Here is a 15,336-nt window from a genome sequence, read left to right on the forward strand (position 1 = left end):
GGCCTGGCGCTGGAAGCACTTCAAGATCCGTCTTCCAAGAAGGCTCCGGGAAGTTCATGGGATCTAAAGAGTCTTACGAAGTACTTGTGTCACAACCTAAAATATACAATTACTTTTAGTGATCTGTGAATATAAAGCAAAGTTGGAGGGGCGTGTGGGCTGGTGGAGTCATGGAGAGAGTTAGGTGGCTGGACGGCGTGGCCCCTCCGCTGCCCGCCGGGGATCCCCCCCCCGAACACTGCCACCCGCACGATGTTTTTTAGATTTACTTGTCAAGTAAAAACCAGAGAAACGTTACAAAAATAAACGTCGCCTGGGGCACTTTCGTGGCTGTCCAGGAGGGAGCGGCGCGCCCGAGGAGGCTGTTGACCCGCTAGCCACTGCTCGATGACGGGTCTCGTTTGGCCAGCGTCACGTCGCCCACGCGCCCCTCGTGATGGACGAGCAAGGACCTCGAGTAACCACCAATCAGCTGAGGGTGGCTGTGCCCACGAGGGAGGCGGCCGCTACGTCAACAGGGACCAGCGGCACAGCGACGCCTGGCAACCCTTTAAGAGAAAGTGAAACTGCTCAATCCATACTAGATTTTTCAGAGGGTTCGTACGTTTCCATTCTATTGCTCACTTAGAAAGTCCAAACCTGAAACCGGACTAATGCAACAAAAACGTCGCAGACCTTTGCGCCAGCCAAGATTACACACACTTTGTTATCATCATCCACAGACAATGTTACAGACATTTCCTGGACGAATCTATGTTGTCTTCGAGGAAACATTGTTCATTCTTCGGGGAAATCTGTGTGTGTGTGTGTGTGTGTGTGTGTGTGTCAGAGGACGAGGCGCCATTCAAAGCATCGGGCTCCAGCAATCGGAACCAACATGCCGCTTCGCTGTTTTTTTCCTTTGAGTGTTTGAATGAACTGAATGAACATGTGCCTATATTATGACCTAAATTTCAAGGACAAAAGCAACACATACGGAATAACTAGACAATGAATTCGACAATACAGAATGGAACCAAAGTCTGACATGGACTTGATGGTTACTCAGGTAAAATAACAAGAATATCTGTCCCGTGACCTCTTGCATCCTAGGATCATACCGAGCTGCTTTCAGGAAGAAGTCGTGAGCCATTGTGTCAACTCTAGCAATGCTATAATAATAATTGTAATATTATTATTATTACTAGTAGTAGCAGTGGAGGTATTATTATTATTATTATTATTATTATTATTATTATTATTATTATTATTATTAGTAGTAGTAGTAGTAGTAGTAATAGTGGTATTAGAGCAACAAGCAGCAACAATAAGTCATCATCATTACCACCATGAACAATAACACGAGTACCCTCCCCCCGCCCCTCTCCGCTAGACCCGAGCCTCGCGGCAGCCCACACGCCGCGGGCTGGACACGGAAGGTTCGAACAATACTGTTTTTATCATGTTTCCGGATTGAAGTGACGCGACTCGACATGACGCCTCGCCTTTATTGTCGCCGTCACTGTGTGTGTCTGATGAAGTGTTTCTGTGTTGCAGGAAGTGGACCCCCGCCACCATGGATGTCAGCCCCACCATCCCCGACCACTTCAAGGCTGACCTCTTTGACCTCGTCTCGTGCACGGAATACGACTTGAATGGCGGTGCGCTGGGCGCCGAGTGCTGGCAGCTGGACGACCTGGTGACCCGGAATATCAACAACAACAACAACAACGCCGTCAGTGTCGGGGAAGTGATGGCTCCTACCTGGTCCTATGGGAGTTACCCTGAACTTCCCTCCTCGACGTCCACCTCCATGGGCGTGCTGAGCCACGACAAGGAGAAGGAGACCAGCGACAAGATGTGGGGCGGCGGCGGCACGACTGAGAAGGTGGTGAACAGTGCCACCGGCAACACCATCATCATCACCTTCCCCTCCTCCGAGGGCCGTCCCTCCGACGGCTCCGAGGCCGCCTACAACCCCTCGCCGCCCATGGTGGAGCCCAACAACCTTGAGCTTTTCAACTCCATCCTCAACGAGAAGCCTTACGAAGGTCTGGTGTCTCACAACCACCGCTCGCCGGCTTCCGACTGCGTCTCGTACGTCAGCGCCTGCTCTGGCTACAGCGATTCTGGGATATCGACGTCACTGGAGGACACAGCCTCCCCTAACGAGGGCGGCCACGGACACGAACACGTCGACTTTGAGCGACTGGTAGACTCCGCTGTCGACTCCCTTGTGTACTCCCCCGGGACCGGCGCTCTGGCCCCCGTCGAAGACCCTCAGGGCATGGATGGCGTCAACGCGGCGTACATGACTCCCGCGCCGATGCCTTACTCCACGCACGTCACTCAGAGCAGCGACGTGTCTTCCATCCTGGAAGGGGCGCTGAGAGGCACAGTGCGTCGGCCGGCCGGTCCTTCTCAGCTGCCGCCCCTCACCAAGATTTCTGAAGCTAAGACGCTCACACTGATGTCCAACATGACACCTTTGCCGCCCCTGACCTCGGCCTTCAAAGCAGAGCAGCTAAACGGCGTCGGAGGGTCAACGCAGATCAGCAGCAGCAATGGCATGTACGTGACGACGGGCTACGACTACCACCCTACTCCAACTGAGGAGTACACCAGCCTGGACGCCTCCTTCACCAAACTCTCCACGACCACCCCTCAGAAGCCCGACCAGTCAGACCAAAAACCTAAAAAGCGCAAGTACACCAAGCGCGCGGCAGGGGAGGAGCCGACCGTGAAGGGCCGCCTCCTCCACTTCTGCCACATCTGCAGCAAAGGCTTCAAGGACAAGTACAGCGTCAACGTCCACATCCGCACCCACACCGGGGAGAAGCCCTTCAACTGCGAGCTGTGCGGCAAGTGTTTCCGGCAGAAGGCGCACCTGGCCAAGCACGTCCAGATCCACAGTGCGCCCAAGCCACCGGGGAAGAGGTGAGCGTCGCGGCGCACGCCCGACCCAAGATTCCTTCAGCCCCGTGCAGCGCTGGGCCGCGCCGGGTAGCGTCTGACCGAGCCGGGCCGTGGTCCCGGCCTCGACGAATGTCTCACTGTCGTACCTGCTCCTCGTTCTTAAGCCGTCTTTTGCGTTATTTACAGCTTCGTATTGTTAGAAGGATAAGGGAATCGAGAAATTAACAATGTATAATCTATGGTGCAGTCAATACTCATGTTTGTAAATAGTCACTAACCTGTCTATTAAGTTCTGCTGTCGCGCAGCCTCGTGTGTGGCGAGAACGGCACACCAGTGTTCCACTTGTTACGCCTGACTCAAGATTACAAGATTCACCACTAGCTGGCTAGTGTCACACACACACACACACACACACAAGCACACACACATACACATGCCCTACTCCCCACAAACAAACATTCACTCCCACAGTTACACACACACACACACACACACACACACACACACACATGCCCCCCCACCCACCCACCCACCCACACACACACACACACACACACACACACACACACACACACAAATGGAGAGGTTGTACACATTGTCAACACTCTGGGTGCCATGAGTCCGGCGTCCGCCGCCTGACGGGGATGCCTGGTGCGTGCCCGTCAGCCTGGCTGCGAGTGGCAAAGTTAGGATGTCATTGTTTTCAGTGGTGCACTACACACAGCAGTGACATGTCCACTGAGGAAAATTAGGTGAAAGGAGAGCCCTTGTGACGGCTGTTGCCCGGCCGGAGGGCGGGAGGTGTGCCTGACGGAGGGCCGATCACGTCTCGTGGTGCAAGTGACACGCGTGCCGCCGCGCCAGACAGAGTTGGCTCTCACTGTACATAGCTGCAAGACGCTCGCCTCGATGCCCTGGCGAGGCCCTTCTCAGGATGAGATGCGGAGTCTTGTCTTTAGGTTCATGAATAGTATTATGATTGGCTGCCAAAATATTTACACTGTGATTGGAGATCTGGGTACTATACACCAGTCCCTGGCACTTTTGTAGATAGTACAACTATCCCTGTTATTCTTTCCCTCAGAGTGACCTTTGCCACCACTCCCACAACGCCGCGCCTGCGCTCGCCATGTTTACTGAACGACGTCCTTCAGACTGTGAGGCTTCTCAGGAGGATAATGTGTGTTGCCATCCGGCACAAGGAGAAACACAGTATTTCGCTGAGCCTTAAAATGTTATAGTTCATGTTGTGGAGTAATATCCTTGCATAAATGCGGTGACCTGCAGGCAGCAAGCGGCGCGGGTGTTCAGTGAGGACGAGGGAGGCTGTCGCGACCCACCTCTACAGGTAATCGCCACCTTGGCACCCTCCGCCTCGACTGAGCCCCATCTGCTGCTGCTGCTGTTGCTGCGTGGGTGGAGAGCAGAGGGTCATTCTTGAGACAAATGTTTTGTGTCTAATCTCTAAGGTGTTCTCAACACGTCTGGTTGGTGTGTAGTATTGTGGGGAACAAGAGCGCCATGTGGGCACCGGCGGACACGAGGCGCCTCGCCACACCTGTTGACAGAGTGCGGGAGGAAACGAAGCCCCGGCAGCTCCTTGGGGCCCTCCGCCATGCTACGGTGCCTTAGGGGAAGGTGTCTCCTGATGCAATAAGAGTGTAATATTCTATATAAGTTCAGATACTTGTTAGTTGTTATATGTATTCATCTCAAGAATATTCATCTAACCTGTGTAATATTGCTCCATGTCGGATTACGTGAGTAGCTAACGCCGACCTTCCCTGTTAGTGCCGGTGCGGGCCGCGGCGGCACCCCGGGCCGCGCGCGTGTCCTGGGAGGGAGGCTGGTGGGGGCGGGACCCTGCAGGAGGAGTGGACACGGCTGCGGCCTCGTTGTCAAATTGTTTCCGCTCAACTCAGCGTAAGGTCAAGTAATCGAGGCCGGGCTCAGCGCCCCCCTTCAAGGTCTCCTCCAGCCCGGGGTAAATCTTATATGAAAGCCGTATATTTTTCTATAGTTATGGAAGCCTTATGAATTTATTTTGTTATCCATTGACCTACAATAGGACGGCCGATCACTGTCGCCGTCGACTATTTATATGAGTTGTCCTGAAGGGGCGGGGTCGTGCGCCTCGCGCGGGGCCGCGTGCGGGAGCGAGTGTCGTCAGGATAAACCCCGGCGAGAGTTCTGCCGACACGTCAGGATGACCTTCAGGAGGACTCAGGCCGCGCTAGTGATGGGAGGCCGCCACGCCAGGCTGGCCCGGCGGGCCGCCGCCGCCTCGCCCCGGCTGGACAACTGGTCGAGTCTTCTCACTGTTGTTTTCCTCTACTGTGATAATAAAAGTCAGCGTGCTAGTTAATTTGTTATACTTTTCCTAATTATGTCCTTCTTCTCCTTTTTATTGTTTCTGTTATTATTTACCTATTTGTTACTACAAATTATTCTCCTCATTGAGTTGTCAGAGTAATATATATGTTACCCATCCCGTCGTGTTATTTCACTCTGTTGTGCCCGGCGCTCAAGGCTTACCACACTCGTATTGGGACACAGAATTACTCACATAATTCTGGAATTGCTCACAAGTACCACATGAATGCACGAAATTGGGTATCTAGGTAGTTGATTGAGTCCTGTTACAAAATGATGACCGACAGAGGACCGGCCGGCAGGCGCTGGGTTGGGGGTGGCTGCTGTTGCTGCTGCTGCTGCTGTCAGCCCGACGAAGTGGGTCAGCCGCTGGTCTTGGGGCACTTGACTCACTCACACATTCGCCCACACTCCCTTGACTCATCCACACCCACACCCACATTCACATTATCATAACCCCATCCACACCCACACCCTCACCCATCATGCCTCGACTCACTCACACTCATGCACACTCACTCCGCACCATCACTCACACTCCCTTGACCCACACCCTCACTCATGCAGAGTCACTTCACAAACACATCCATCTCCACATCCACGAGACGCGCCCATTATGACGACACAAAAGATATTCAGAAACTCCACATTCACCTGACACTCCTGCATCCAAAGTCCAAATGTATCCAAGCGTATCCAGTCCCACTTCAAACATTCACACCCACACCCACCACTGACATGCCCCACCCGTCCCCCTTCACATACATGTCCAGATATCTTCCCCCATGACCACATCCACCCCCACACATATGACATCCACTTCGGCGACTACCCCAGCGTCGCCGCCAAATGCTGGTTCCTTCACGAGGTCAGTGCCATCCTGCGAGGCTTTGCTCAACCCTGTGTAAGCCTTGGGTTCCCGGGCCACTTGTCTGGGGTCGCCCGCTGCTCCCACGAAGTCCGCACCCCCGCTTGCCCGCCCGTCTGTCCTGCCCGCCAACACTCGCTGCCAAAACCTGAGTTACACCACCTCAACAACAACAACAACAGTGCCAGTAACAGCAATATCAGTATCATTACCAAAACTACGACAACAATACTATGAACAACAACTTAAAAAACAAACAAATAAAAACGAGTTCCGGTCATCATATATATACAACAATGATAACACCAAATATAAAAAAGTAACAACAGCAAAAAAGATAAGAACAATACTTATAATGGCAAAAACGTTAAGATTAGGACACCAGACAGGTGTTTAAACAAAGATATCAACATTAAATTAGAAAAAAATAATAACCTCAGCCGAAACATCTGCTAGATACAGACAAATAATAACCAGACAAATAGGCACAATAAAAACAAGTACAAACAATCACGAAGACAAGGAACATTACGGTACAGACTCAGCCGCGTCAACGGTTCCTCTGCCAGTCACACACGCCAACGAGGGCCATAATATTTAACAGTCTGAAGCAACACTCACAGCTAGACACGAGGCCAGACGTTAGGCAAGCAAGGGAAGGCGCGGCAGAGGTATTGTGGCAGGGCAGGGCAGGGTGCAGGGGCGGGCGAACGGCACGGGCGGTGCAGGGCTTGCGGGGTGTGGCTGCGGGCGGCTCCACCCTTCATGTGTCGCTCCGCCGTGAGATGTGGATCAGTCACCTCCAGCGACCGTCAGTCAGTCATTCATGCAAACAAAAACGAAAGTCCTCGGGGCCACCGCGAAGCCCCTTCATTCCTCATATTCGGCTTTCATACTAATATTAATATATTTTTGTAATCTTTGTTACACCTGCAATGCTGAATATCATGTATCTACAAAGTGTACATAAGTAGGTCAATAAAATTCGCGCAACAATATACATTTTGTAAGTTCATTTTCCTTCATTGCTTCCTTCTTTCCTTTCTTCTTTACCCTACTCTTCCCCTCCTCGGCAAAGCTGAACCAGCAAGTGAGGCCAACCCTCCTGTTACTGTGTCGCCAGACAAGGCTCGCGAGGAGGAAGGGAAGGGTTATACATTGTTTTCATCTAGAAAACACACACACAAAACACACACACGCGCGCGCGCGCGAACACACACACACACACACACACACACACACACACACAATATATATATATATATATATATATATATATATATATATATATATATATATATATATATATATATAAATATATATATATATATATATATATATATATATATATATATATATATATATATATATATATATATATATATATATATATATATATATATATATATATATATATATATATATATATATATATATATATATATATATATATATATATATATATATATATATATATATATATATATATATATATATATATATATATATATATATATATATATATATATATATATATATATATTTAGGTACCATATATGAGATATGCTCTAAAGAGAAAACTGAGACCTGCTGGGTAGACTACACCATAGAAGATGACACCCGACCCACGACGGCCCTGAGCGTAAGTAGTACTAATGACTTTAGGCCATGACCACACTCGACGAAGGGCTGTACGCCCGGCATGATGATCGGCAAAACATACTTATGTACGAACAGCATCACAGGCGACAGCTAACAAGGAGTTGGGAGTTTTCGTCCTCTCGTGCCACCACCAGGGGCCACGGCGGCGCTGCAAGGGTCGTGGAGGCTGAAGCGGCGGGAAGGATTTCTTCAAAGACTATCAACAGCCTCCCCCCCTCCCCTCCCCAGCCGCCAGAAAAAAGTAATAATCTGTTCTTTGTAATACCGACGAGGCTCCCAACGAAGCGTGAAATTGAATACTGAAAACACGACAACTGGAAACACGTGAAGAACTCTACCAACCTTGACGCCCTTCAGGAAATGACGCGGAGAATGGGTCAAGCCAAGGCGAGGAGAACAAAGAGACAAAAAGAAGAGGAGTAGATCCTAAGAAAATGGAAATAAGAGTAAAAATAAGGAGGAGGAGGTGTTCATAAAAGGAAAATGAAGGTGAAAAATAGATGAGGGGCTGAGGAAGAGAAATACGAGGGAACGAGACAATAAAAGATGGATGAGGGATGGGGCGAGGCAGGAGGGAAGAGAAAATCATTAAATGTTAGTGTCTGTGTGTGTGTGTGTGTGTGTGTGTGTGTGTGTGTGTGTGTGTGTGTGTGTGTGTGTGTGTGTTTTGGTAACCCTACTCATTTAAATTTGAACACACAGACTCCCCTCCCCCACACGGGCCCACCAACACCCCCACCCCGTCCCCCCACCACCACCATCAACACATACATACATCGTCTCCTCGCCGCCACAGTTCCCAAGTGAATCCATAAAGTCCTCACCTCGTTAAGTCCTCGCCCCTCCCGCGCCGTGTGTCAAGAGCGTCATAATTATAATGCTCGGAAACTCATTTTGGACATCAGATGCAAAATTTATTCACGCAATTTGCCTTGACATCATTTCGCCTCCTTTCTCTTTTCTGCCATTCCATGTTCCGCTCCTTCCTGTCTTTCCTTGCCCTTCCCTGCCCTTCTCTACCCCTGCCTGCCCTGCTCTACTCCTCCCTGTTCTTCCCTTCCCAGCCCTGCCTTTATCAACTACCATCAATACTCTTCCCTGTCCTACCTTCCCCTTCCTCCTCCCTTCCTCTCCCCTTCATCCTCCCCTGTTCTATCTTCTCTTTAACATCAGCGACCATCAAATATTAATCATCGTCAACAGTATTATCGACTCTGCCCACTCTTGTTATGAATGAGGCCAGGTGGAAGGCGTGGGAGGGACCTTATAAACACGCGTGATCTTGCCAACTATTAGAGAACACCTTACACGGGGCACATAAGACCGACCCTCACCCCTTACTTCCCTCCGCCTTCTTTCCTTCCCGTCGATCATGATAAATACCGCAAAATAGCTCACCACAAGGAGTCTTTGCAGGTCGCCTCGATGACCACTCCCACCCCTTCCATCTCTCCCTACCTTACCTCTTCACGATGAAAAAATAGAAAAAAAAAAAAACAGGTTACCCCAAGAAGGGAGTTGATAAGCGGTGGTCTGAGCCTGACATGGAGAAAATGAGGCGTTGGGGAGACTAAAGTAGCCTTGGGGAACATAATTTTACTTCGCGTGCAAGCCTGCCAGGACCCAGATCACGGGAGGATGCTTAAACGTCTCGGCGAACGTTTGCAGGGCAGGACACGCCCAAGGAAGGATTGGTTGATCTGCATTTATCGTGTTTCTTAGGGGGTCTTAATTCTTACACTGACATTGTTACGCCATTTCTCTGTCTTTCTTTTTTTCTGTCTCTGTCTGTCTCTGCGTGTCTGTGTGTGTGTGTGTGTGTGTGTGTGTGTGTGTGTGTGTGTGTGTGTGTGTGTGTGTGTGTGTGTGTGTGTGTGTGTGTGTGTGTGTGTGTGTGTGTGTGTGTGTGTGTGTGTGTGTGTGTGTGTGTGTGTGTGTGTGTGTGTGTGTGTGTGTGTGTGTGTGTGTGTGTGTGTGTCCGTCTCTCTCATAGGTATTTACAGCGGTTTGACACTATACTAGACAAGGATACAAAAGTACATACATATATTACATACAAGAGTCTATTCGGTCTACAATGGCAGATTAAAAAACCCAGTCATTTCGTTTTCGTATCCAGCCTCCTTATCCATAAATCAACCTGACCTCTATTTAAAGCCGTTGCTCCCCTCACACTTGTGCTTAATAACTGGTTCCATTCATCCACGACCCAATCTTTGTATACTCCAGTTTTTGCCTATCACCTTCGTACACTTAAATTTACTCGACTTGCACCAAATTGCTATGGGTCTTATCTCACTTTCACTCACACTCTCTTTTTATCTATTTATCTACCTACCTATCTATCTATCTATCTGTCTTTCTATCTATCTATCTGTCTATCTGTCTTTCTATCTATCTGTCTATCTATCTTTCTATCTATCTATCTGTCTCACCCGCGTCAGTACTGGCAGATGAAGCGCTGGGCGAGGGAACACGTTTCGTCGTTGAACACTCGCGGGTAGTCCGACATCACCATCTCGAGGCAGTGCTCGTCGCCGCCCTGGTTGTCGGGTCGGTCAAAGAGCCAGTCCTCGGGGTCCAGCGGCCGCCCCGACACCCACCGCCACGTCCCGTCGCCGCCCTCGCACGTGCCCCCCACCCAGAAGTAACCCGAGCCTGGAGGAGGAGGAGGACGAGGGGCCGGGTTATAGGGGGATGGGTAGAGGGATAGATGGAGATGAAGGCTTTTTTTTTACAGCAAAGGAAGCAGCTCAATGGCAAAAAAAAAATAATAATGAGAAAAAAGGCAGCTAAATACTGCCATTATAAATAAAAATATATAAATAGAAAGAATAAGACAGACAAACAGGCAGAGATAGAAATATAAACAGACTGAATAACACATGGATGCTCAGATACTCATAACCCCCCACACACCCTTCCCTCCCCCTTCCCCTCAGTACCGTGGGTGTCCGCCATGTGGGTCTGCAGGGCGTAGATGTGGCGGGGCTCAGCCAGGTCGCCGCCCATGCCCTGACACACGCGTCTGGCCTGCACCCACGACAGCTTCTTGGAGTGGGGGTAGAAGCACTCGTGCAAGACCTGCGTGTACGGGTACGGGCACGTCGGGCCTGGAAGAGAGGGAGAACAGTCACACAACAGTCACACAACACCTATTCGCATTTGAAATTTTGGAACATATTCTTAAATATATCGGCGCCCAGGCACACATGTTTGACACGGTTTTCGTAGGAGTTATGGGCATTTCCAGGGGTAGTTTAATGACCCTGGTGGTAGTGTGACCCTTCTTTAGTACCATGAACCTAAACAAACACTCATTAGAACCCGATTGATTTCCTTTTTAGCCTTTGGAAAAAGTTGATGTAAGAGACGGAAGTGTCTGAGAATACCGACCTTTATCTCACTCAAAATCAGATTCTTGGTTCTCTTTTCTTCAAGCATAACACTTGATTGCCTTTTGAATCCTACCTCACTAAAAGAAGACTCCTGGTTCTCTTCTCTTTTCGTATATTGCCGTTTGATGAGCTAGGAATGCTTAGAGAGGGAACAAGGAGAGTCACATAACACTTGATCGCATTTGGAATTCTATCTCACCTCTAAAATCAAACTCGATGTTTTACTTCTTTTCGTATATTGGAACTATGATGTTAGGATTGCTTGGATAGGAAACGGAAAGTCACACAACAATAAGTCGCATTTGGAATTCTATGTCACCACTAAAATCAGACTCGACTCTTCTCTCTTTCACTAATTTTGTAGTTACGAAAAGTTGGGAAGGCTTACAAAGGGAACACAAAGTCACACAACACGTCTTGATCTCTGTCGGAATAGGACTTTACTTGACCACTAAATCAGAATCCAGACTTTTTCTTTATCGTCATATTACAGTTTTGCTTAGTTAAGAATGACTGGGAAGGGAGAGGGAGCAGCAGGTCTCACAACATCCTCCTTTCTGTTACACTTTTATTAAACCAAAATAATCGGAATTTCAAAACGCTGTCTCCCTTTTTCATATATTTCAGCTGTGTGTAGACGGATTCCTGTATAGGGTCACAACGTTCGCTCTTTTTTTATTTTTTATTTTTTATTTTTCATTGTTACACGGAATATGTGGATGCCTGTGAAGGGGACGGAGAGAGGGTGACACAACGCCTCCCTTCCATTAGGACTATACATATATCGCCCCTAAAAGCAATTGCCTAACCTGTGTTCTATTTTTAACGCATCACGGTAATGTTAAGTTCCAGTGTAGGGGATGTGAAGAGGGTGATACAACTCCTGCCTTTTGTCCGTATTTGACTTCACCACTGGAGCCATAATGTCAACCTAACCTATCCAAAAACTTTATATCAATTTCCTAACCCGTCTTCTATTTTTCACGCATCACGGTAATTTTCTAGTGTAGGGACTGTAAGGAGGGTGACACAACTCCTGCCTTTTGTTCGTATTTGACCTCACTACTGGAGCCATAATTTTAACCTAACCTATCCAAAAACTTTATAGCAATTTCTTAAACTGTCTTCTGTTTTTCACGCATCACGGAAAGGTAAAGTTCTGGTGTAGGGGCTGTAAGGAGGGTGACACAACTCTTGCCCTTTGCTCGTTTTTTACCTCACCTATCCTAAAACCTAAAAACAATATCCTAAACTGTCTTCTATTTATCACGCATCAAGGAAAGGTAAGGTTCTAGTATAGGATCTGTAGGAGTGTGACACAACTCTTGCCTTTTGTTCGTATTTGACCTCCTCACTCTTGGAACCAGGACCCATATTCTCAAACATTCGGGGCTTACACACACACATACTTTTGATAAGGCTTCGGCAGAGGTTGTGTTAGTATTTCCGTGGGAAGTTTTATGACCCTAGTGATGGTCCGACAAGGTTTCTGTACCCGGAATGGGAAAAACACTTCCGAGAACCCGACTCATCTTCATGGCCTTTGGAAGTTGTGGTTGTGAGAGCCGAAAGAGTCTGAGAACACGAGCCCAGAACTTCAACCTAACCTTTCCTCAACTTTTCATACACAGGGGGCGACGTCCTCGTGTTCCTGTTTCCTCGTATTCCTTGTGCACTTTTCATTCACCCGAGATTTTTACTTTTGACTTGTGTTCTTAATTGCTTTTGGTTAATGTTCTGCGTGCACCTCTCGTTCAGGGGAGTTTTGCCTTTGACCTATGTATATTTTTGGCATCATTATATACTATTTTTTTTTAGTAAACACGAGCTTCATATATCCATTAGCAGGTATTGTTTATCTATGGCTGAGAGAACAGACTAAAGACTTAAAACAAATAGATATAAAAGAGAGATCCCACAACAGACTGCTCCCATTGATAAAGACAGACAGACACAATTTCTCTACGGCTATGTGGTCCCCGAATAAAGGCGCTTGGCTGTAGCCTCGAAACTAACCATGGGGAGCTCTGAAATATACTCTCATTATGATTCCCACACAAAATTACCCCCAGTGACTATCTAAACCTAACCTGCCCTAACCTATCCTAACCTTACTTAGCCTAACTTCACCTAACCTAACTTAAGCCAACCTAGCCTGGCCTAACCTAATCTAACCTAGCCCAACCTGCCCTGTTCAAGAGTGGGCGCCACACACCAGTAGAGAAAAGGGAATATGCACCCGGGACACAGTGGAAGGGACTATGAAAACCGCTGTGCCTATACGAACTGCAGACGGAGGCGACTTACTTTCAGCAGCAGGCGCCACCCTCTGCAGGAGTTCAGTGAGGGCGATGAGCAACGCCTCCTTCACGTCCAAGGCCGCGGCAGATCCTATAGAAGGCAAAGGTTTTATCTCAGTGGGTTAAGGCTTTCCTTCATGCGCGTGTCTTTAGTTTTATTTAAGTTAGTATTGACAATTGTGAGGTGGCATATAAGGCCTGTCGTTGAATTTGTAGATAGTGACATCTATTTTTATTATTAGTATTCTCTCTCTCTCTCTCTCTCTCTCTCTCTCTCTCTCTCTCTCTCTCTCTCTCTCTCTCTCTCTCTCTCTCTCTCTCTCTCTCTCTCTCTCTCTCTCTCTCTCTCTCTCTCTCTCTCTCTCTCTCTCTCTCTCTCTCTCTCTCTCTCTCTCTCTCTCTCACACACACACACACACACTCCATCCTTCTTTCGTGAATCCTAATAAACCGTACTATGGCTCATCCATTTATAAGATAATATACAATGTAAAGATACAAGCAAAAGCATGTATCAAGGAATTTTGAGTACCACTTTAACACACACACACACACACACACACACACACACACACACACACACACACACACACACGTCTCTCCCCCCCCCCATCCCCCCGTAACACACACACACATACCTTGCTCAGTAGAGGGAGGAGGAGGAGACGGCGGCAGCGGAGAAGGAGTCGTCGAGCGTGTGCTGTGGAGGAAGAGTTCGTAGGCCCCATAGACGCGAGGGGCGAGCACCAGCACCAGCACCGTCAGGAGGAAGAGTGTGGGGTGCATGAGTGGCGGCCGCGAGACACAAGACACGTAGATGACACTTCTCTTCAAACCCTCCTTCGTGCGAGTGTTCTCCTAAGCATCACCTTCACGCCTCATCGGTAAGCTTCTTCGGGCGGTATTCTCAGACGTTTTCGCCTCTCACTTCAACTGTTTTAAAAGGCCGAAAAGGAGTTTAGTCGGGTTTAGATGAGTGGTTTTTTTTTCACTGCAAGGTATAGAAGAATGGTCAAACTACATAAAACCAGGTTCATAAAACTATCTCTGAAAATGCCTTGTAAAATGTGTGTGCTTGGACGCTGAAATGTTCAAGAATATGGCCTTTGAGAGCTTTAGAGCCGCGCGTGATGTTATCTGCGTGCTTCTGAAGACGCGCTATTCTTAAAACTTTCGGCGCGCAAGCACACACATTTAATAAGGCTTTCGTAGGATTTGAGGGCATTTCCATTGGTAGATTTATGACCCTGGTAGTAGTTTCACACAATTTCTGCACCATGAACATAAGTAGCCACTCATGAGGAAGCGTCTAACCTTTTTTTTTTTTTTTTTTTTTAAATGTTTGGTGTAAGAGAAGGAAGCGTCTAAGAATACTGACCACAGACGGGAGCGGGGACGACGACACCACACACAACGACACGGCAGGAGACCAACACCTCACTCGACCCCACGCTGTTGTTACGGGCGAGGGGCGGGGCAGGGCGGGGAACTGATGAGGGTAACAGGCATCATATCTACGAGTATGTACCCTATATGCGGTACTACACACACACAGACACACACACACACACACACACACACACACACACACACACACACACACACACACACACACCGCTCCGGTAGCTCAATCAGCTAGAGCGCCGCGCTGCAAGAATTCACGGCCAGACAGGCGGCGGTTCGAGCCCCGCTCAGACCGGATTCTTTCCGTTGACAAGGAGTGGTTACTCTCCCCCCTTGAGCAAGGGGAATGGAGTGTGTGGTGTGTGAGGTCCTGGCAGTACCCAGAGATCGACGATAGGAGTCTGTCCTAAGCTGCTTGCAACACGTGAACCTTTG

At 48.5% G+C, this 15,336-nt stretch overlaps 2 protein-coding genes across 2 annotated transcripts; one reads left to right on the forward strand and one right to left on the reverse strand.

Annotated features, from left to right (window-relative positions):
- The first annotated feature begins 1,347 nt into the window (after positions 1-1,347).
- LOC126990773 (sal-like protein 3) lies at positions 1,348-7,135 on the forward strand. Its single transcript, XM_050849419.1, has one exon. The coding sequence runs from the start codon at positions 1,556-1,558 to the stop codon at positions 2,918-2,920; it is 1,365 nt and encodes a 454-aa protein (XP_050705376.1). The 5' UTR covers positions 1,348-1,555; the 3' UTR covers positions 2,921-7,135.
- A 2,216-nt stretch (positions 7,136-9,351) lies between these two features.
- LOC126990774 (perlucin-like) lies at positions 9,352-15,058 on the reverse strand. The gene is made up of 5 exons (XM_050849420.1): positions 14,876-15,058; positions 14,136-14,430; positions 13,505-13,588; positions 10,745-10,912; positions 9,352-10,457 (listed from the first exon to the last, which is right to left on the reverse strand). The coding sequence occupies exons 2-5, from the start codon at positions 14,281-14,283 to the stop codon at positions 10,240-10,242; spliced, it is 618 nt and encodes a 205-aa protein (XP_050705377.1). The 5' UTR covers positions 14,284-14,430; positions 14,876-15,058; the 3' UTR covers positions 9,352-10,239.
- Positions 15,059-15,336: the final 278 nt, after the last annotated feature.

Source organism: Eriocheir sinensis, unplaced genomic scaffold (genome assembly GCF_024679095.1).
Source record: "Eriocheir sinensis breed Jianghai 21 unplaced genomic scaffold, ASM2467909v1 Scaffold197, whole genome shotgun sequence".
NCBI classification, from domain to species: Eukaryota; Metazoa; Arthropoda; class Malacostraca; order Decapoda; family Varunidae; genus Eriocheir; species Eriocheir sinensis.

Excerpts from the sequence above, each read along its gene's own strand:
- LOC126990773 (XM_050849419.1), top strand. The coding sequence starts at position 1,556 with ATGGATGTCAGCCCCACCATCCCCGACCACTTCAAGGCTGACCTCTTT.
- LOC126990774 (XM_050849420.1), bottom strand. The coding sequence starts at position 14,283 with ATGCACCCCACACTCTTCCTCCTGACGGTGCTGGTGCTGGTGCTCGCC. Across the intron at positions 13,589-14,135 it reads TCCTCCCTCTACTGAGCAAG|GATCTGCCGCGGCCTTGGAC; the intron begins GTATGTGTGTGT and ends TGCCTTCTATAG. Across the intron at positions 10,458-10,744 it reads CCACATGGCGGACACCCACG|GCTCGGGTTACTTCTGGGTG; the intron begins GTACTGAGGGGA and ends CTCCTCCTCCAG.